Raw genomic sequence first — 23,309 nt, 5'->3', positions numbered from 1 at the left:
GGTGTGTCCAGGAGAGCAGGTGGAAAGGCAGTAAGGCTAGAAGTTTAGGGGCGGGGTTTCAAGTATTTTATATATTTTTTTGAATAGGGAAAATGGAATTGCAAATATGTCTCTGCCGGTTCCACTAGTCACGATGACAGGTAAACCTCAATAAATGAGAATAATGTCAAAAGCTTCACTTTGTCAGGTGGGTCAATTCAAAAAGTGAAACTCATTACTGAGATCGATGCACTACACCCGCTCACTGAATTAAAAAAAAAATATATACTACAGCTGACAGCAAATGAAAATTAACGATCTCTAAAAACGACAATATTACGTAACAAACAATCAAGAAACAATGAACAAGATTTTTAATGTGGAAATTAGGCAGGAATTTGTGTTTCATGAATCTGATATGGTGTTTGAGTCGTGAAATAAAGCTCTTTTTTCCCCCCTATTCTAATTTCATGATAATGAGATGTAAGTTGCAGATATGTTGACTGAAAATTCCAAGGGAGTTCGAAGATGTTGTTGCTCCAACGTTTATCCGGATAGTCGAATGTCGCTTGAAATGTGAAGAAGGCGAGTTGCCACAAACCCTCTGCCTTGATTTCGCTGCCCCCTGTCGGTGACGGAGAGTAAAGACGCCATCCGCCGCCTGTGACGCACTTCCTGTGACGCGCTTCCCGTGACGCGCTCTTGCTCTCGGCGATTTGAAACGCTCCTCCTCCTCCTCCTCCTCCTCCTCCTCAGTGATGGCGGCTTCGCTTCGTTCTCTCTCTGCAAGCTGCACCAACAAATGGTACTACAGCCGGCAAGAGATCGACAACAACCCGTCTCGGCGAGCCGGACTCGAGCCGGACAAGGAGCTGTCGTACCGGCAGCAGGCGGCCAACCTGCTGCAGGAGATGGGCCAGCGGCTCAACGTGTATCTGGAGGGGCTAGCCCGCTTAGCGTGTTAGCAGCTCGCCGACATTTGGCGAGCCGCTCGCGACGTCTCCTTCTCGGTTTGCTCGGCTCGCGTGGGGCCGGCGCGGGTGTTCGCCCAGCAGCTCGGCGTTCTTTCGCTCTCCCGCGGGGGCTTTGCCGGCCGGCGAGCGGCGTCTCCGGCGGGAGCGGAGCCGCGAAGGCCTCGGGCCTTTCTTTAGCTTTCGCTCGAACGTCGACGCCTCATTCGCGGCCAGCAAACTGCACTCGTGCACTTTTCTTTTGTGTGCGAGCGAGTCGCCGGATGGTTTTCACGAGTAATATTGCGGAAGATTCGCTGCATCGTTTTGATTTGCGACGCCGGAACATTGTTATCATCTTCCGGCTTCCAACCCGCCGCCTTCTCGTCCTGTTTCCAAATGAGCCATGTCGATCCAAATGGTTCTTGTCTTGTCTATCCAATGCAATTATCGGTCAATCGTGGGCTCTCCAATCTTACGTTGGATTTCTAAACGATAGGTTGTTGTTCAGTTAAAAAAAAAAAAACCACATAAACGAACTTTGCGACAGTTCGTTTATGTGATGCAAGTCGTCAACTGTTTTGAGTATTCGCCTTAACAAGCAAATGTTAGGTCCCAGCTTACAATCAACACAGCCATCGTGTACATGCATCGCTTCTACATGGTCCAGTCGTTCACCAGATTTCACAGGAATGTGAGTATGCTACTTGTGTGACTTAGCGCACGTTTTCGTGTCGCCGAGCACCGGTCAATGATTATGACGACGACGATTGTTTTTGAACTTCCAGGTCATTTCTCCGGCGGCTCTTTTCCTGGCCGCCAAGGTTGAGGAGCAGCCCCGAAAGCTGGAACACGTGATCAAGGTGGCCCACGCCTGTCTGAATCCACAGGAGCCCTCGCCGGACGTACACAGCGATGTAAGTGTTACTTCCTAAAGCGGCTCCATTTGTAACCCGCGCACTCCTGCATTTTCCCAAAGGGGTGCAGTAGCGTCTTCTGGTCTGCATTGAATAAACCCCCGCAAAGGTTCCGCGTTGCTTTCGGCTATTTTATTCCTAAGCGGCTGAACTTAAGCGCTTCGTTTTGAGCAACGGCAGCGTTCAGAGTTGCGCTCGTCCACGGTTTCCAAAAAAAAATGGATGCCAGAAACTCAGCCTTTCGAGATCACCTCCAGAAGCCTTTCAGATAATTACACGTTACCAAAAGCAAACTGCATGACCAGCTGATCTTGTTTAACCACGGATAGAGGCCTCGCAGTGAGTAATGTGCCTGTCCTCTCAACCTCAGGCCTACCTGCAACAAGCCCAAGACCTGGTCATTCTTGAGAGCATAATACTCCAGACCTTGGGTAAGTTGGGAAGGAAAGCCGGGCTCCCTTGATTTTCCCTCCCTGTCATTCTCAAGAAGTAACCTGTTTTTACTTTTGTTCAACAGAAACTTCCCACGCAGTTCGCAACACTGCAAAGTCTCGTGTTCATGCCTCAGCGAGCCACTGCAATGTTTCAAATCTCCTTTTTTGTCTCTTCATTTAAAGCCGTCTGTTCGAGGACGACGCGATGTCCCGCCGAATCCCCCCCCCCCCCCCCCTCCCCGTGTATATAGCTCACGTGAAAACGGTAGCGTCGATAAGATCGACAGTCATTAAAGCCCGTCGGACACGCCGTTCATGTTGTTCTCAATAAACCTTGGATCTTTTCATTTAGGACAGAATGTTAGTGGAAGACCCCGTGAAATGTTCAATTAGCTCTCTGTTTGGGCTCCCGCAGGACTCGTTTGTTTACCTTCGAAATGGATCGCGCCTTTATCGGAATCGACGGCTGCGGTTCACTCATCCTTTTTTGTTTTGTCTTGTGTTCTTGCAGCGTTTGAAATCACCATCGACCATCCACACACGCATGTCGTCAAGTGCACCCAGCTGGTCCGAGGTGAGCATCAAAAGACACTTTTGAGCTCATTTTGGGGGGCGCGTATCTTATACTTTGGTGTTGTTTTGAAGTGTCTCAGATATTAAGTACTATGTTTCTCTGTTGTGTTGTTGTTTCAGCAAGTAAGGATCTGGCACAAACGTCTTACTTCATGGCCACCAACAGGTATGTTCCCAGTTCACGTGCGCGCGGCTGCTTATTTGGAATACAATTCCAATTCAACTCAAGATACTGAATTTGTGTGTCTGTCTTTGTCTCCTTCTTTCCCCCGTTGCTGTTTTCTTGCTCACCTGGGATGTACGCTGCCATTTAGTCTCCACTTGACCACCTTCTGCCTGCAATACAGCCCGCCGGTCGTGGCTTGCGTGTGCATCCATCTGGCCTGCAAGTGGTCCAACTGGGAGATTCCTGTCTCCACAGATGGCAAACACTGGTGGGAATACGTTGACCCCACAGTCACCCTCAAGCTGCTGGATGGTATGTGCGCCTAGTTGGGGCGAAAGGTTTGAAAACAAGTCGCGCACCACCTTACTGAGAACCCCTGTTGCTCGTGGCATTCCAGTAGCAGTGTGACAAGATTTCCCGACGACGACAGTCAAAATGTTGGAATGGCCACTTCAAATTGTGGCCCTAAAAATCCCTTTGTAGTGTCTACGGAGTAAGGAATGAGTTGAATGATTGCGAATGCAGTAATACGTATCGCTACAAAGGGATTTTGTTCGAGCAGACTTGGTTAGTTCCAAAACATTTCCACTGCAAATCCCTTCGTAGTGATTAGGTAGCACGGAACGAGTGAATGACACCATTCCTTCCTCCGAAATCACTAGAAAGTGATTTTGATATAGCAGACCCAGTTGGTTACAATAATGTCGACTGCAAATCCCTTTGGAGCGATTAGGGAGTAAGGAACGAGTGAATGACATTATTCTTTACTCTTTTGCGAATGATTGCGAACGCGCTGCATTGGCAGTCATTCATCATTCCCGACTCCCCCCCCCCCCCCCCCATCCGTCGTCTTCCGCCTATCCGAGGTCGTAGCGGCTTAAGCAGGGAAGCCCAGACTTGCCCGTCCCCGGCCAATTTGTCCAGCTCTCCCGGGGATCCCGAGGTGCGACGTAGTCTCCCTTGCGTGTCCCGGGACGTCCGCGGGGCCTCCTCCCGGCGGGGCGTGCCCGGAACACCTCGCTTCGGCCGCCGCCTAGCTCTCTACACGCCGGACCCCCTTGGCCTCTCCCGTGGAAGTCCCCACTCCCCGATCACTAGAAAGTTCTATAATGTCTATTATCTATGCCATATTTTTTGTTTCACCCCTCCACGTCCACACTTATTCAATGCTACTTTTTAAAGAGTTCTTCAGCACCTGTTCTGTCTTGCTGGTACACCTCTCCAAATAAGCAGGCTTGTTGTAAACGCTTTGTGTCACTCCCAGTTGAAGTTGACTGTAAAAGGGACACAGAACACGAGAATTGGTGTACAGTTTTTAGACGCCAAACTATCATTTCAGCTAACGCAAGTCTGCTAGTTCAATACAAACATACGGTGTAATGCGAAACGCCATAGGCGAGCTGACGTAAATTAGCATGGATGTTATGTAATTATCAGAGGTGTTGACTCGGGTCCAAGTCATGTGATTCAAATCAGGAATTTGATGACTTTAGAATCAACTTGACAAAAAGACTTGCAACCCGACTTGGATTTGGACAGCAATGACTCGTGACTTCACTTGGACTCGAGCCCATTGACTTGAAGAGCTAGGGAGAGATACCGACATCCTGCAGTTCTCGCTCAATAGTGCCAACGTTAAGTGTATTACAGGAATTTCAGAATGATAACCATAATGTTGATGTTCTCAACTGATATCACTCTGGTGGAAATGTCCTCCCATACTTAAGCTTTATCACAGCTTATTTCTTTTAACAGTTAGCGCCCTGTCGGGCACGTTCGTGGAGAGGACTTGACCAGGAGGTCACTCTTTCCGACACTACCTAACGTAATGTTTCATTCCCAAAACAAAACAGTGCAGTAGTGATGGGCACGGCACTTCTTTCCAGTGTACTGAATCATTCGAATCAGTTCTCTAAAAAGATTCGCTCACCAAATCATTCAAGTGCTTCCTCATTCAGTTAATGATCCATCCCTGAGGTTCACGTTCACCGAAGGACTGTGCGTCGTCGTCGTCACGTATTGTAAACTAGGAAAGGCGGGGGGATTATTTATTGAAAAAAGAAAAACTTTGGCTAAAGGATCACCTAGCCATCTCTCTCTCTCGGCAAGCTCTCGAACGCCCGGCTTCGGTTGTGACTCGTGAACGTGCGTGCAGCGGGCTCAGCTAGCGAACATCCTCCCGCGTCCAGCTAGGCGTGACTCGTCTGCATTCCGCCGCGGTGGACGGGGTCGCTGACACCAGCACCCGCCAGCCGGCCTTCCTGCTCACTCACATGACTGTTCTTATCATCTGATGAGTGTCTTGAGAAGCGCTATATAAGTTTCATGTATTATTATTATTATGATTAAATAAAAAGCTTTAATAATTCCATTAGAGACACAGAGGGAATGATATGTATGTGTACATACATACATTATTCATTTACTTCTTTTCCTTTGGGCTTGTCACAGCGCGGCATCCTTTTCCATGTCAGCCCATCTCCTGCATCCTCCTCTCCAACACCAACTGCCCTCACGTCTTCCCTCACGACGTCCATCAACCTTCTCTTTGGTCTTCCTCTCGCTCTCTTGCCTGGCAGCTCCATCTTCATCATCCTTCTACCAATATATACTCACTCTCTCACCTCCGGACGTGTCCGAACCATCGAAGTCTGCTCTCTCTAACTTTGTCTCCAAAACATCGAACCACGGCCGTCCCTCTGATGCGCTCATTTCTAATTTGATTCAACCTGCTCACTCCGAGAGGGAACCTCAACATCTTCATTTGCTCTGCTTCCTGTCGTCTCTTCAGTGCCACTGTCTCTATTCCGTCCATCATGGCTGGCCTCACCACAGTTTTATAAACTTTGCCCTTCATCCTAGCAGACTCTTCGGTCACCTGACACCTTCCAACCTGCTTGGACTCGTTTCTTCATCTCTCCTTCGTCTTCAACCCACAGTAGCAGATTTATTAATTTACATTTTATTTTAAATGTGTGGTTGTTTTCATGTGCGTGACTGACTCAACATTAGCCGTTAGCTTGAAGAAAGTGCTGCTGGTGAAAGCTATCCCCGCGAGGACGTCAGTCAGGGCTTGCGCTTAAAATCACTCGTGAGTACGTTCAACGCGTAGTACGTCGTTCCTTGCGCAAACGAATCACTCGTCGTACAAGTACGTCGCTCCTTAGCGTATCAAAAACGGACGAATCACTCGTCTAACGGATCACGAACATATATTACAATTGAAAAATTTCGTGGCACACCAACAAACAAAAATCTCACAAAAAGTGGGTACGTTACTATTTTTACCTACTGCCATCTAATAGAAGACCATTCATTTGTTCTGTCGCTCTGCCTCACTGGCATAAATAGAGGAACAAAGAGACTTTATTTATTGTAAATCTAAATTTTGGAGCAATGAAGTACACAAGTATATACAGTAAATGAACAAGTCATTTAAATACTCATTCCTCCGTCTTGTGATCGGTTCGGTTATTGTTTTTTTTTTTTTAACTCTGTAATCAGCCCCAAAAATCCTGATCGTGTAAAGCCTAGTCAGTGTAGTGTTCTCAAGAATCAATCTTGTATTTCTTTGTTTATTCACTTTATTTACTGATGAGCACACAGCTAGCATCTATTCAACATGAAGCTACATTCTTCTTCGTGTCCTTCCTTGCATGTTGTTTATATTTTCATGTGGTGCCCCCTAGTGTTCCGACTGACATACCACAGTTGGATAAAATTGTGCCTTTATAGCAAGATGACGAACTTGTGTTCCTTTTTTTTTTAAATTAATGCCTTGGTTTTGATACAATAAATGTCAAGTTTAAACTGAAATCTGTTTTATTTTTTTGTTTGAAATGACCTCACTAGAAATGTTTGTAGACACAAAATGCAGTTTCCTGCTCTATGCACAATGTGAATTTAAGAAAAATAAGGTTCAATGCACTTATCAAATTTGTTTTGATAAATGAATATGGATTTTAAAATTAAATGTGTTAAATATAGAAGTACAGTGGCCCCATTCCGAAGTTTTTTTGTTGTTGTTTTTTTTTGCATGTTTCTCACACTGAAATGGTTCCCATCACCCAACAAATTTAAACATTAGTCAAAAACAACAAGTAGACACAAAAGGCAGTTTTTAAATGGATTTTATGATTAAGGGAGAAAAAAACCCCAGTATGGACCTATGTGGAAAAAGCGTTTGTCCCGTAAACCTACCAACGATGACTCTCTTCCGGCTCTGTGGAGGAATTTTGTCCCACTCGCCATATTTCACCGTTGCGATGATGTTCTTCTTTTGAAATGGTGGTGTTACTTTTACGCCAGGTGTAATGGGCCACACACCTGCCAAAAAGTTCAACTTTTGTCTTGTCAGCCCACAGAGTATTTTCCCAAAAGTCTTGCACAATTGTCCAAAAAAAACAACAAAACAACTATTGTTTCAGCATTGCCGCATTCATTACTGGAAACTTTTAATTGCTCAGTGACTCTCCATCCTGTGTTTTATGTTTTTGTCTCAAAAGTATTCTCATGTCTTACTAGAGCGGCTCCAACTACCGGAGAGAAATTCCTTGTGTTTTTGACATACATGGCAAATAAAGGTGATTCTGATTCTGTTTCTGGCAAAATTGAGACGAGCCTTAATGTTGTTTTTTGCTCAGCAGTGGTATTCGTCTTGGAACTCTCTGCCATGCAGGCCGTTTTTGCCCAGTCTCTTTCTTATGGTAGAATCATGAACACTGAGCTTAACTGAGCCAAGCGAGGCCTGCAGTTGTTGTTGTGGGGTCTTTTGTGTGACCTCCTGGACCGAGTCGTTGCTGTGCTCTTGCGGTAAATTTGATCGGCCTGCCACTCCTGGGAAGGTTCACCGCTGTGCTGTGTTTTCTCCACTTGTGGATAATGGCTCTCACTGTGGTACGCTTGAGTCCAAAAGCTTTAGAAATGGCTTTATAAGCTTTTCCACACAGATCTCTTTCTCATTTGTTCCTGTATTTCTTTAGATCTCTGCACTTTTGAGGATCTTTCGGTCTCCTTCACTTTGTCAGACAGGTCCAATTTAAGTGATTTCTTGATTGAGAACAGGTGTGGCAGTATCAGGCCTGCATGTGGCTAGAGAAATACAACTCTGGTATGATAAACCACAGTTATGTTTTAATATTGGGGAGGGGGGCAATCACTTTCACACAGGGCCACGTACAGTCCCCTCAAAGTATTGGAATGGCAAGGTCAATTCCTTTGTTTCTGTTGTATACTGAAGACATTGGGGTTTCAGATCAAAAGAAGAATATGAAACGAAAGTTCAGAATTCCAGCTTTTATTTCATGCTATTTACTGTACTGAGCAACAGACATCGAACAGGTTGGCCAAGGGTATCAAGAGCAGTTGATGAAACATTGTGAGAGCTGTGAAGAAACACCCAAAGACAACAGTCAGTGACATCACTGCCAACCTCCACAGGGCAGCGGTGAAGGTATCACAATCCACGGTTTGAAGAAGACTTTGAGAGAAGAAGTAAAGAGGCCATACCACAAGGTGCAAAGCACTCTTCAACAAAAAGAATCAGGAGGCCAGATTGGATTTTGCAAAGAAGTACAAAGATAAGCCAGAAACGTTTTGGAGCAAAGTTATATGCACTGATGAGACCAAGATTAACCTCTAGCAAAGTGATGGAAAGGCAAAAGTATGGAGAAAGAGAGGATCTGCTTAATATCCAAAAAACACAAGCTCATCTGTGAAGCATGGTGGAGGTTATGTCATGCCTTGGGCTTGCTTGCATGGCCGCTTCTGGAAGGGGCTCACTAGTCTTTGATGGTAGCCGCATAATGAATTCTCAAGTTGACAAAACCATTTTGTCTGGCGATTTAAAGAAAAATGCATCCAAACTAATCAGGATAAGCTTTATCATGCAACAAGGCGGTGACTCAAAACACACCGCCAACACAACAAAGGACTTCATCAGGGGGAAACAGTGGAAGGGTTAGACTGGCCAAGTCAATCACTGGACCTTAACCCAATAGAGCATGCATTTGACCTCCTGAAGAGGAGACTGAAGGGAGAAAGCCCCAAAACAAACAAGAACTGAAAGAGGCTGCAGTAAAGGCCTGGAAAGGCTTTTCCAAATGAAGAATGCAACAGTCTGGTCAAGTCAATGGGTCGCAGGCTTGATGCAGTTATTGCAACTAAATCCTCAATTTTAGTCACTTGAAGTTTGTGATGGGATGGTGATACCTCAGGGACTGTATTGACACACTACACAAACTGTGTCAGCACTGTATTGACACTGTTGGTCACTCAATAGTGACCCCTGCAGTAGTTCTAAAATCATTGCAGGTAAACAAAATGAAAATAAGATGGAAAAGCTGACATGCTGCAAACTCAACATCAGCCTGTGAAATATTTAATCCCTCGTCCATTTTCTGTACCGCTTATCCCCACAAGTGATGCGGGCGTGCTGGAGCCTATCCCAACTATCTTCGGGCGAGAGGCGGGGTACGCCCTGAACTGGTCGCCAACCAATTGCAGGGCACATGGAAACAAACAATCATTCACAGTCACACCTACGGGCAATTTAGAGTTGTCAATTAACCTAGCATGCATGTTTTTGGGATGTGGGAGGAAACCGGAGCGCCCGGAGGCACGGCGAGAACATGCAAACTCCACACAGGCGGGGCTGGGATTTGAACCCCAGTCCTCAGAAATGTGAGGCACATGTGCTAACCAGTCATCCACCGGGCCGCCATGTTCATTTTTTTTTTTTTCAAATTATGTATTTAGTGTCTTTATACTGTATTATTTGAGACCATTGAAGAAATTATGAGTACAATTGGATTCATGTGATGACTCGGTTGTTCTTGTTTTCCTTTGGGCTTGTCCCTTTAGGGGTCGCCACAGCGCGTCATCCTTTTCCATGTCAGCCCATCTCCTGCAGCCTCCTCTCCAACACCAACTGCCCTCATGTCTTCCATCACGACATCCATCAACCTTCTCTTTGCTCTTCTTCTAGCTCTCTTGCCTGGCAGCTCCATCCTCATCATCCTTTGACCAATATACTCACTCTCTCTCCTCTGGACGTGTCCAAACCATCGAACTCTGCTCTCTCTAACTTTGTCTCCAAAACATCTAACTGTGGCTGCCCCGCTAATGAGTTCATTTCTAATTTGATCCAACCTGGTCACTCCGAGAGCGAACCTCAACATCTTCATTTCAGCCACCTCCATCTCTGCGTCCTGTCGTCTGTTCAGTGCCACTGTCTCTAATCCGTTCCATCATGGCTGGCCTCACCACTGTTTCATAAACTTTGCCCTTCATCCTAGCAGAGACTCTTCTGTCACATTACACACCTGATACTTTCCTCCACCCGTTCCAAGCTGCTTGGACCCGTTTCTTCACTTCCTGACCACACTCATCATTGCTCTGGACGGTTGACCCCAAGTATTTCAAGTCCTCCACCCTTGCTATCTCTTCTCCCTGTCGCCTCACTCTTCCCCCACCACCCCTCTCATTCATGCACATATATTCTGTCTTACTTTGGCTAATCTTCATTCCTCTCCTTTCCAGTGCATGCCTCCATCTTCCTAACTGTTCCTCCACCTGCTCCTTGCTTTCACTGCAGATCACAATGTCATCTATGAACATCATGGTCCACAGGGATTCCAGTCTAACCTCATCTGTCAGCCTATCCATCACCACTGCAAACCGGAAGGGGCTCAGGGCTGATCCCTGATGCAGTCCCACGTCCACCTTAAATTCTTCTGTCACACCTCCAGCACACCTCACCGCTGTTCCGCTGCCCTCGTACATGTCCTGTATTATTCTAACATACTTCTCTGCCACTCCAGACGTCCGCATGCAGTACCACAGTTCCTCTCTGGGTACTCTGTCATAGGCTTTCTCTAGATCTACAAATACACAATGTAGCTCCTTCTGACCTTCTCTGTACTTTTCCATCAACACCCTCAAGGCAAATAATGCATCTGTGGTACATGAACCCATACTGTTGTCCGCAAATACTCACTTCTGTCCTGAGTCTAGCCTCCACGACTCTTTCACATAACTCCATTGTGACTCATCAACTTTATTCCTCTATTGCTCTGCACATCACCCTTGTTCTTAAAAATGGGCACCAGCACTTTTCCTCCATTCCTCAGGCATCTTTTCACCCTTTAGAATTCTATTGAACAAGCTGCTTCCATACCTCCACAGGAATGTCATCAGGACCAACTGCCTTTCCATTTTTCGTCCTCTTTGATGCCTTTCTAACTTCCCCTTACTAATCATTGCCACTTCCTGGTCAACCATACTTGCCTATTCTCTCTCATTTTCCTCAACTCCTCGAAGTATTCTTTCCATCTATCTAGGACACGACTGGCACCAGTCAACATATTTCCATCTCTATCCTTAATCACCGTAACCTGGTGCACATTCTTCCCATCTCTATCCCTCTGTCTGGCCAACCTGAAGAGATCCTTTTCTCCTTCTTTAGTGTCCAACCTGCCATATATATCATATGCCTCTTGTTTGGCTTTTGCCCTATGTCGCATTTCAATGTATTCCTTTCGCCTCGCCTCGGTTCTCTGTGTCCCACTTCTTCTTCGCTAACCTTTTTCCTTGTATGATTTCCTGTACTGTGAGGTTCCACCACCCAGTCTCCTTCTCCCCTTTCCTGCCAGAAGATACACCAAGTAGTCTCCTGCCTGCCTCTCTGATCACCTTGGCTGTAGTGGTCCAGTCTTCTGGAAGCCCCTCCTGTCCACCGAGAGCCTGTCTCACCTTTTCACGAAATGCTGCACAACACTAGTCCTGTCTCAGCTTCCACCACATGGTTCTCTGCTCTGCCTTTGTCTTCCTAATCTTCCTCCCCACCACCAGAGTCATTTTACACACCACCATCCTATGCTGTCGAGCCACACTCTCCCCTACCACAGCCTTACAGTCGGAAACCTCCTTCAGATGACATCATCTGCACAAGATATAATCCACCTGCGTGCGTCTACCCCCGCTCTTGTAGGTCACTTTATGTTTCTGCCTCTTCTGGAAAAAAGTGTTCACTACAGCCATTTGCATCCTTTTTGCAAAGTCTACCACCATCTGTCCCTCCAATTTCCTTTCCTGGATGTCGTACTTACCCATCACTTCTTCATCACCCCTGTTTCCTTCACCAACATGTCCATTACAATCTGCACCAATCACGATTCTCTCTCTGTCTGGGATGCTCAAAACTATTTCGTCTAGCTCCTTCCAGAATTTCTCTTTCACCTCAAGGTCCCATCCTACCCCTGGGGCATAGCCACTAATCACATAATACATAACACCCTCAAGTTCAAGTTTCAGCCTCATCACTCCGTCTGATACTGTTTTCACCTCCAAGACATTCTTAGCCAACTCTTCTTTTAAAATAACCCTTCTCTTCCCAACTACACCATGGTCAAATAATTGAAACCCCACCCCGAAACTTCAAGCCATACTGCCTTTCCACCTGCTCTCCTGGACACACACTATATCAACCTTTCTCCTAATCATCATATCAACCAACTCTCGAGGTTTTCCTGTCATCGTTCCAACATTCAAAGTCCCCGCATTCAGTTCTAGGCTCTGTGCGTTCCTCTTCTCTTTCTGCCGAAGAACCCGCTTTCCACCTCAACTTCGACCGACAGTAGCTGAATTTCCACCGGCGCCCTGCAGGTTGACTGCGCCGGTGGCGGACGTTGTTAACCCGGGCCACGACCGATCCGGTATGGAATTCTTTGGATGAACGCTCATAAGTTTGAAGCCGGACGCCCTTCCTGACACAACCGTCTGCATTCATCCGGGCTTGGGACCGGCCTACAGTTTTCACTGGCTCGTGCCCCCCATAGGGCTTCATTGTGATGACTCGGTTCGGTACTAACCTCACTGAAGTCGAGGCATCGCAATGGCACAAATTAATAATAATGCTTCAAAGAATAAGTCGATTAGAGAATAATTAAAATGTTTACTTACGTGTGTGTTGCTTATGATTTACCTTGTAATTTTGTATGGTGATTGTCTAGTCCTTAACTTAAAATATGATCTCATCATTTGCTCAATTTGTTTGCTGAGTTGTTTCTGAGAAGAGTTTAGAATTTGCTGAAAACCTTGTTTGTGTAAATGCTAAAATGTAAATGTAAAATATGGCAAAATTGTTAAAATTTAACTTAAGGAATTTTGTTGTGTTCAATCATATGAAATAAAAGACTAAAAATTGATTGATTTATGCATTTTCATTGAGGAGCAAAACATTTTCGGAATCAGAATCATCTTTATTTTGCTAAGTATGTCAAAAACACAAGGAATTTGTCTCCGGTAGCCCGAGCCGCCGTACGACAACAGAGTCAATTGGCAGAGAACACTTTTGAGACTTAAAGACATTGAGGAAAAACAGTCACTGAGCAATAAAAGGTTGCTTGCAATCTGGTAATGCTGGTACAAATTTTTTTTAAAATCTATTTATTTTTGACAGTTGTGCAAAAAGATGGATTTCTCCAGCAATGAGAGCAGTTTGAATGACTAATATTGCAATAGTCCGGGGCAATGACCATTGTGCAAAGGGCGCCGAGACGTCGAGAAATGTATGCAGTTTAAAGTGACTCGTAGCGCGATCATCTGGGACAATGTCGATTGTGCAAATGTTGCAGATTCTACTCAGGCACATGATTGGCCAGTGTTGGTCAACAACAGATATGCAAATAGTGCAGCGTGGCGAGACTACTACAGGGAGTGTACGACTAAGGTATAATTGGCCCGAAAGAAATGTGACAACAAACTCAAGACAAAAAACAAATTGGCAGCATGTTGCAATGGAATTGAAGGTTAGCTGTTTAAGAAGTTGATGGCAAGAGGGAAGAAGCTGTTGGAATGTCTGCTAGTTTTAGTTTGCATTGTTCGGTAGCGCCTACCTGAGGGCAGGAGCTGGTGACCGGGATGTGGAGGGTCCAAGAGGATTTTGCACACACTTGTCTTAGTTTTGGCAGCGTGCAAGTCCTCAAGGGTGGGTAGGGGGGTACCGACAATCCTTCAAGCAGTTTTGATTGTCCGTTGCAGTCGGAGTTTGTCCTTTTTTGTAGCAGCACCAAACCAGACTGATGGAAAAACACAGGACCGATTTGATGACCGCTGTGTAGAACTGCCTCAGCAGCTCCCGTGGCAGGCTGTGCTTCCTCATAAGCCGAAGGAAGTAGTACATCCTCTGCTAGGCCTTTTTGAGAATGTAGTTGAACTCCCATGTCAGGTCCTGAGAGAATGTAATTCCCAGGAACTTGAAGGTTTCGACGGTTGACACAAGGCAGTTGGACAGCATGAGGGGCAGCTGTGGCGAAGGATGCCTCCTGAAGTCCACGATCATCTCTACAGTCTTGAGCGTGTTCAGCTCCAGGTTGTGTCGGCCGCACCGCAGCTCCACTTCCTGTTAATACGCAGACTCGTCACAGTCTTTGATGAGGCCGATGACTGTGGTGTCATCTGCAAACTTCAGGAGTTGACAGGCGGTTGCGTTGAGGTGCAGTCGTTCGTGTAGAGAGAGAAGAGCAGCGGAAAGAGGACACAACCTTGGGGTGCCCCAGTGGTGATGCTGCGTGTGGACGAGGTGGCCTCCCCCAGCCTGACCTGCTGTGTCCTGCCCGTCAGGAAGCTGTAAATCCACTGGCAGATGGCAGACGAGACGCTGAGCTGGAGAAGCTTGGAGGAGAGGAGTTCAGGGATGATGGTGTTTAATGCTGAGCTGAAGACCACAAACAGGATCCTCGCAGAGGTCCTCGCGCCGTCGAGGTGTTCTAGGAAGAAGTGCAGTCCCGTGTTGACTGCATCATCCCCAGACCTGTTCGCTTGGTAGGAAAACTGCAGGGGGACCAGCAGGGGACCTGTGATGCTCTTGAAGTGGTCCAGCATGAGACGTTCAAAGGACTTCATGACCACAGATGTCAAGGAGACAGGCCTGTAGTCATTCAGACCCGAGATTGTAGGTTTCTTGGGGACTGTAATGATTGTAGAGCGTTTGAAACAGGATGGTACTTCGCACAGTTCCAGAGATCTATTGCATATCTGTGTGAAGACTGGAGCGAACTGGTCCGCGCAGACTTTGAGGCAGGATGGGGACACAAGGTCTGGGCCTGCTGCTTTCTTAAGCTTTTGTTGTTTGAAGATGTCTCACATCCTGTTCGTGGATGATTAACGCAGAAGTCTGTGGTGTGGCTGGGTGAGTGTGGGCTGTGAAAGTGTCCTTTTCAAATCTGCAGTAGAAGGTATTCAAGTCGTCAGCTAGTCTGCTATTGTTCTCAGCTTGGGGGGATCGTCGAATTGGTCAGGGATTGGAATGCAATGGAATTTAGAGTCGTTAGCGCGAAACTGTTTTTCCAACTTTGCTGCATAGTTCCTCTTTGCAATGTTAATTTCTTTCGTCAGCAGGTTTGTAGCTCGATTTATACAGGGCCCTGTCCCTGCTCTGATATGCGTCTTCCTTAGCTTGGCAGTGAAGCACGGCTTGTTGTTGTTTTAATGTGCGAAATGACTTTGTTGGTACACACACATCTTCACAGAAACTGATATAGGATGTGACCGTGTCCGTGTATTCATCCAGGCCGCCAGCTGGATTTTCAAAGACGCTCCAGTCTGTGCAGTCTAGACAGCTCGGAAGTTCCATCTTTGCTTCATTGGTCCACGTTTTCACTGTAGGCTTCACGCATTTAAGTTCTTGCCTGTATGTTTGTATTAAGTGAATTAAGCAGAGATCAGACGAGCCCATGGCTGCACGAGGTTTGGCACGGTATGCGTTGTTTTGCGTAGTATAGCAGTGGTCCAAAATGTTATTTTCCCTGGTAGGACAGTCAATGTGCTGCTTGTAGTTCGGGAGTTCGTGGTTGAGTTTAACTTTGTTAAAGTCCCCGAGAATAATGAGTCCGGGTGTTTTTTTTCCAATTTCGTTTCCTTGTTCGGCGAGCAGTGCGGCGTTTGTGTTAGTTTGAGGTGGAACGTAGACACCGGCGAGAATGAATGATGCGAACTCACGAGGCGAGTAGAACGGCATACAGTTCAAAAACAGCGACTCTAAATGCGGGCCGCAGTGTGTGCTGAGCGCTTGACGTCCGTACACCAAACTGAGCGGATTTGCAAAAGTTGGTGAAAGAGAGTCTCGGGCAGACTCACTGATGTTTAGTCTTCCCTTGTGTAAGTGAGTCGCGTAATGTCTCCAAAGACGAACGAAAAACACAAAAACAGAGACAATACTAGAGAGCCCCAAGGCGATTTCTCCTCTTCGACAGCAGTTCCCCTGCCTTAGAAAAAGGGTACAGATGAAGATGGCGAGCGTGAAAATTGAAGTGCGCGTTGACAAGCCTCAGGAGCTCCCTGAATTCCTCATTTTCAACAACGGTGACAGTCTTTGATGATCATGCCGCATCCACTGCTTGCTTGTTAGGAACTGCAAGCCAAAAGGAAATATTTTGTTCAAAGCGTATTAAAGGACTGTCATTTTTACAAACAATATTGTTCACACAAAGCCTGTTGTGTGTAAAAAAACTGAAAATTCCAATTTTTGTGACGTAGCTGGGGTACTCCCACGGGTATCTGCCAATTCTTCATTGCCATGCCGAGGGCTACGATGCCTCAGTAGTGGTGAAGTGCTCATATTGATGTAAGATAGCGCTGTGTAGCAGAGCCGACACTTCACCTGCAATAAAATAAAAAGTTAATTTATCTAAAAACAATTGAAATCTCTTAGAAAAGAGTACAAACCTATTTAATTACAAACTAACAGTAAACAATGCCCATAGGAGAAAAAGATCCAAATGATTCCAGACTGGGGAAAGGCTCTTGGAACGATCCATGAAGTCAGTGGAACAAGGTGAGGGCAAGCAAAAATCCAAAATCCAACAGCAAAACTCCATCCAACAAATCGACAATTTGTTTCCTTACAAACAACAATTCGGTGCGGCACATCCAAACGACACACTTCCTGTATCGGTCACATAATTGATTTTTTCTGTAAAGCGATACACGCACCAATATGGGGTTTCAGTGTTGACGCACCAGTGTTGTTCGTCCCATCGCTACTTGAAGTTCATTTCCTGTCGTCTGTTCCAATACCTTTGCTCACTTGAAAAATGGGTGGCTCCAAACAAAAGGCGCGCTGTTCTTAGTTGTTTAACACCTCTAGATGTAAATACTATGAAATAAAAGCTGGAATTCTTTACCTTTGGCTCATTCTGAAATCTTTTGATCTGAAATCCAAATGTCTTCAGTATACAACAAAAACAAAGGAATTGACCGTGCTGTTCCAATACTTTTGGAGGGGACTGTAGGTTTGGGTTTTTGTCCTCCCTTAAGAATAAAAACCATTTAAAAACTGAATTTTGTGTTTACTTGTTTTTGACTATTTAAATTTGTTAGATGATGGGAAACATTTAAGTGTGACAAACGTGCAAAAAAAACCCAAAAAACATCCGGAAGGGGGGAGTGCAACACTTTTCCATCCATCCATTCTCTTAACTGCTTCTCAATCGGGGGGGGGGGTACACCCTGAACTGGTCGCCAACCAATCGCAGGGCACATATAGACAAACGACCATTCGCACCTACAGGCAATTTAGTCTTCAGTTAACCTACCACGCATGTTTTTGGGAGGTGGGAGGAAAGCCACGCAGGCACGGGGAGAACATGCAAACCCCGTTCCGCCTATAGAAGCATATACGGGAATATATATAGCGGTGGGCAAGCGAAGCCTCACGAAGCACTGAGGCTTTCCTAACAATTGTGCCGAAAAAGATTCAAAGCTTCACGACCGCAGTGACATCTGGTGGGCAACCTCGAAAGAGCGCGACCGAAGCGCTGGCACGGTTTCCCATGAAAAGTCTGTATGCTCATTCAGCCGTTTTGTTCATTCATACCAAACAATGATTATATCGTCATTGTAAATAGGCAGATGCTCTCCCCCTTAACTCTCAAACGCATTCCAGACGACAAAGATGTTACAGGGTCAATGACACGCACCGAGCGACTATGAGCCGGGAAAAGCTTCGAAACATTTTGAAGGAATGAAGGGCGAAGCGAAACGGCGATGACGTTCGAAGCTTCGAACGTCGTGGTCACGTGACGCAGGGTTAGGGTTAGTCTTGGGACTTGACTCTGGACTTGAGACTTGCAAAGCAATGACTTTGTCCCACCTCTGGTAATTGTATAAACCTTAAGCGCTACACTGAAAAAAGTCAATAGAATTTCCTGAACTAATTCAGTGCCAGCCCTCCCAGTTAACATGGATATTTGACTTCTGAATTTGAACATATACGTACGTCTGTTGGACGTTGACAAAAAGGTGGTCAATGGCATCGTTTACGAGTCGAAGGGAATCGTGATCCCCATTCTATCACGGTCCAGCTATTTGGCTGATTTATTTTTGTTGTCGTTGATATCGTCAGTACAATATTTATCCATTGCGCTCTTGCTCTCTTTTCAAATGTGTATGTCCATGTTTTAAAACTACTTTCAAATATTTAAGTGTTGTAAATGCTATGAAAATATGCTGAGGGGGCATTTCAATAGGGTATTTCTATATCCCAGCTTTCACTTATTGCGTTGGGTGGTCTGGAACATAACCGTAGCGATGGGGGCGGGGCGGGGTGGGGTGGGATTATTGTATTGACAGAAAAAAAAGTGCAGCGGTTTACATTTTGGTCATGTGCAACCAATGTCATGTCACACAGAAAGAGAGCTTACAACATTTGTAAGCATAGATGGAGTGTGTCAGAAAGGTTCCAGGACTGGTGTCACGAAAGATCCACTTCCAAAGTCAAACGACACGTTTTCCACGTCAGTGCAGACCGGCACGGCACGTCTTCAAAGAGATCCTGTGGCGTTTGCTTCGTTCTTTCGAAGAGGCGAGAGTTGTGCGGGGAGAACTCAAGGCTGCTTCAAGTGTGCTTCTCCAGGGGGATTACTCGCAAGGGGGAAACTTGTAGTTTGAATTTGAAAGATATCTTTTGTGTCACAAGTCCTGGAACTTTCCTCACGCACGTGTGGGAATCACGACTATTGCTGGAGCTCAGTAGGGGACCTTCTCTGCCTTTTGTTTTTGCTCTTAATTCCACTGCGTTTCCTTCCGCCCAGTAAAGCTCAGCGCTGCCCACCCAGCATGTTGCGGCACAAAGTGGTAGTGGCAATTTAAGATGGCGCCGACACGAGTGGTCGCCACGGTAACGAGCGCTCTCGTATCGCCGTAGTGGCCGTTTGCCGCTATGCTAGTGTGGCTCCGACTTCCCGGGCCAAATTGCTCGCGTGTCTTGATTCAGGACTGAACGTGGACAACTTTAAATTGGGACGTACCCGTATATGCTGTAAAAACGCGTCCGACACCATGACTTCGAAATGCGGGATCGAGCTGCGACATAGCGGGAGAACACTGTCGACTGATGTGCGACTTGTAATTCTGTCCACCTGACGTTGTCTTTCACATTTCTCCAATGACTTCATTCAGAGCTCACACACGAGTTCCTGCAGATTCTGGAGAAAACGCCCAGCAGATTGAAACGGATTCGCAACTGGAAGGTACATAAGATCTTGTTTCCAGTGTGGTGGGGTCACCCTGTCATGAGCACATGGCGAGTTAAGATGGGGACTTTGGGAAATGCTGTGTTCCAGATTGGAAACTTCCCATGAGAAGGAAATGGGAATTGTGGATGATCATTTAATGGCAAGTTATCACATGCAAGCAAGCTACCCCCGCACATGGGTAAACAATTCTGCACGAATAGATTTCCTCCAGCTGTTATTGTTATTTTGATGACAAACACCCGACTATTCGATCGGTTTATCCTACAAGATGATCCGTAGCTCTTAAGAGTGGTTTTGTCCCGGTAATAGGATCCCGAACAGTGACGATCTTAAACATTAAACGTCTTCAATAGTTACGACCAAAAATGTTTGTAAGTGGGGAAAGCTGTAGATTTGTGTCAATGTAGCCAATCAAGAACGGCCGTAAATGAAAATAAAGGTCCGAGCTGAAATTCAAAGGCTAACGCCAGCTTTTAGCTTCAGTGTGAGAAGTTGCCTCGAGCCCGCTCCACAGACGGCAGTCCGCTTTCATGCTGCCTCCAGGATTTTTTCCACTCTCTTTTTTTATTTCGGGATTTTTCCATTCAAAATATTTCTGTCCTCTTGTGTGTCCTCTGCCACGTGACATCTTGTTTCCCAGTGTTGCGATGTTTCTACTTCATCGGTTTTGTTAGATCACGTTCGAGCGCGTGAGATTTGTCCTGAGGGACTGGATGGCAGATCGCTGGTGGAGCAAAAACATTTCGTGTGGGGTGTTCTGTGTTGAGATTATCGGCGCACGCCACACAGTGCGATCAAAGCTGTTCGATGCATTTTTTGATGAAGTCGTGTGGGGTCTCGCAACAGGTAAACAATCTTTCCATTGCACCGGGCCTTAAGAGCCGATCTTCAATTTTGTACATTTCTGACTTATTCTCACAAACTGATGAATTTCTGTGGAAAGTGTCCAACTTTGTAAATCGCTGTAATTTTGCAACCCGATCTGTTGTGTTGGTTGCTTCTCAGGCAGGAGGTCAGACACCAAAAGCCAAACCCAAAGTCCAGGAGGAGGGAGACCAGAGGGACACCATGATGAGCATGATCTCCATGGCCTCGTCGGAGAGCACCGTGGCGGGCCTGATGAGCCTCTCCGCGCCGCCCTCCGCCTCGTCGGTGGCGGACAGAGGGACGCCCGGCAGCGCGCCCTCCTGGAGCAGCAATAGTCAGGGGGGCCCCGAGCAGCAGTCCAACCACGAGGTCCACGCCCCCGCCAAGGTGTCGTTAAGCGAGTACCGCGCCAAGAACGCCGATGTCCTGGCCGCGCAGAAGAGGAAGTTGGAGAACATGGAGGCCAGCGTGAAGAGGGACTACGCCAACGCTGCCCAGGTTCTCATTGGCCAGCAGCAAAGGAAGGAGAAACAGCAGCCCGCCTCGTCTTCCTCTGACCCATCCGACCCGTCTCCCATTATTCTGAAAATCCCTCTGGACAAGGAGAGACACGATAGAAGCTCTTTGAAAATGCGGCTTCCCCTCGCCGGCGGAGGTGGCGCCAGAGGTCAGGACCAGGACATGAAGGTGCGGATTCGCGTGCCCGACAAGCAGAGGGGGGGCTCGGGCGAGGAGGGCAAGAGCAGGGACAAACACAGGGGGGAGCGTTCCAACCACCATCACCACCACCACCACCACCATCACCACCACCACCACCAGCAGCCTTCCTCCAGCGGCGCCTCCCTTTCCTCTTCACACAAACACTCGTCCAGTTCGAGCAACGCAGTAGGAAGCGGCAAAAAAGTCGCCAGCGACTCGTCCCGAACGAGCTCGTCCTCGTCGTCGCGCAAGAGGACTCATCCCCAGGACCCTTCGGTGGGATCCCATCCCGCGTCCAAAGTCAGCAAGTCTTCTCGGAATCCCTACCAGCTGCCGTCTCTGACCTCCTCCTCCTCCGACATCCTCCCCCACCACCCCCCGGGGAGCTACTCGCACCTCAAAGGCGACAAGACGGACGCCAACGGACACGGCGCCACCGGCGGCGCCCAGTCCAACGAGTACCAGGACACGTTTGAGATGTTGAACTCTCTTCTGAGCGCGCAGGGGGTGCAGCCCTCGCAGCCGTCAATGTTTGACTATAGATCGCAGTTCGGGGACTACAAGTACTCCAGCGGGTCCAGGGGGGGCAACGCCAGACCCCCGCCCCTGCCTTCAGACCCTCCTCCCCCTCTTCCACCGTTACCCAAATGACTTTGTTAAATGAAGCATGGTCTGATTTTTAACGGGCGTCATTAGTGACGGAAGCCTTTTCACCCATTTGATTTTGACTTGACTTTTACTCTAAAGGCTTGAAAAGCTTTGTGTCCCCAGGAAGGTGGCATCATTTGGGCTGGGATGGTTGTTCATTTTGCCCGCCCCAAGTTTCACAGGATATTAGATGAGATTACCATACACCTATCAGGTTGTTTTTTTATGTTTTTATTGTGTTATTTATTGATTGTCGTTCTTAGAATGATACTCGTTTTGATCAACAATTGACACTGTGTAGACAAGTGATCATCTCCAAAGCAGCCCTCACCCCAAAAGACAGGCTTCCCCCAGCCCCTTGGTGTTCTCGGTTTGACTTTCTACATCATTTGGTAAATGTATGCCAAGATTGCAAAATGTTTCAAACAATACATGAAATATTTTTACATTTAGTGAAAAAAAAAAAGATGTAACTTATCAGTCTTTTTTAATGTTTTGAGTCTCGCAGTCATTGTTTTAAATGGTTGTAAAAGGATAAGCATACTTATTAACAATGGTGCAGAGAGAAGATATGTTTCGTGGGTCAAAGATTCTCATAGTTCAAATGCATCATGCTCACGGGCACAGTGATGTCATAGATTTGGAATTGTTTGTCTTCAGAATTGTTCTCATCATGTTTCGATTTGATGATGGTCACCATACCAACTTGTTGGCCGTCTTTCATTTGGGCATTCCTTTTTGGGAGTGTTTATTTTATTTTATTTTTTTAAAGTCCCAGTGTACACCTGTGAGCTAATGGCTGCTCTGACGCAATCATATTAAAGTTGTCTTGCCCAGTTTGCATTGTACATTCAACCAAGTAGTTAGGTTATCCATCAAGAAGGATCCCGTTTGCCTGATGGCGGGAAAGAGGCGGCGGGTGTTTAAGCATCTGTACCTCTGCACCCGGCCGGCAATGATTTATCCCATCTTTTTGTTTCAACAAAAAATACTATTCAGCTGGACATAAAATGGCCTCTTTTAACGTATTTTAGTTTGTACCTTTTCTTCGTGGTTTGCATTTGCAAAACGTATTTTGTAACTCTGTAGAGTGAGTAAATGCACTGACGTGAGGTTTACCTACAGTGCAAGTCTGAAAGCTAATCTAAATGTTATGGGGTCAAAAAATAAAATTAACCTTACAACAACTGCCATGCAACACAGCAATGCAAATCACTTCATTTACCTTTTCCTGCATCTTGGAGTTTTGTAATGTAAACAGGAGTGGTAATGATTGACATGTTAGTGGGATTTCTTCTCCAGGTGTAACCTGTTGTACGTGAACGCTTGTTTTTCCATGATGTCTTTTTTTTTTTCATATTAAAGTCAATAAATACTTGAAGGGAAGACTTGTAAATGTGCTTCGTCATTTTCATTACAAGTGCAGTTTTGTTGGCGTAAACCACAAGAAACGGTCGTTTTTGATAGGCAACTTTTTCCACGAGTGAGATCAGTTGTCGTGAGCCAATCAAAGCTTTGTGGGGGGCGGGCTAGCGTGGACC

At 46.4% G+C, this 23,309-nt stretch overlaps 1 protein-coding gene across 3 annotated transcripts; it reads left to right on the top strand.

Annotated features, from left to right (window-relative positions):
- The first annotated feature begins 735 nt into the window (after positions 1-735).
- Positions 736-23,104, top strand: ccnt1 (cyclin T1). 3 transcript variants are annotated; one of them, XM_061694780.1, is made up of 9 exons: positions 736-910; positions 1,549-1,623; positions 1,718-1,846; positions 2,217-2,277; positions 2,792-2,854; positions 2,965-3,019; positions 3,168-3,331; positions 19,478-19,548; positions 20,560-23,104. In XM_061694780.1, exons 1-9 carry the CDS (start codon positions 782-784, stop codon positions 21,769-21,771), a joined length of 1,959 nt encoding a protein of 652 aa, XP_061550764.1. In that variant the 5' UTR covers positions 736-781; the 3' UTR covers positions 21,772-23,104. The 3 variants fall into 3 exon arrangements, with proteins under 3 accessions (XP_061550764.1, XP_061550755.1, XP_061550749.1); XM_061694771.1 differs by having other exon boundaries at positions 1,542-1,623; positions 2,974-3,019; XM_061694765.1 differs by having other exon boundaries at positions 1,542-1,623.
- The last annotated feature ends 205 nt before the right edge of the window (positions 23,105-23,309 follow it).

The sequence above is a fragment of the Phycodurus eques genome, chromosome 1 (assembly GCF_024500275.1).
Source record: "Phycodurus eques isolate BA_2022a chromosome 1, UOR_Pequ_1.1, whole genome shotgun sequence".
NCBI lineage: Eukaryota > Metazoa > Chordata > Actinopteri > Syngnathiformes > Syngnathidae > Phycodurus > Phycodurus eques.
Note: the sequence above shows the minus strand (reverse complement) of the source record. Positions and strands in the feature narration are given on the sequence as shown.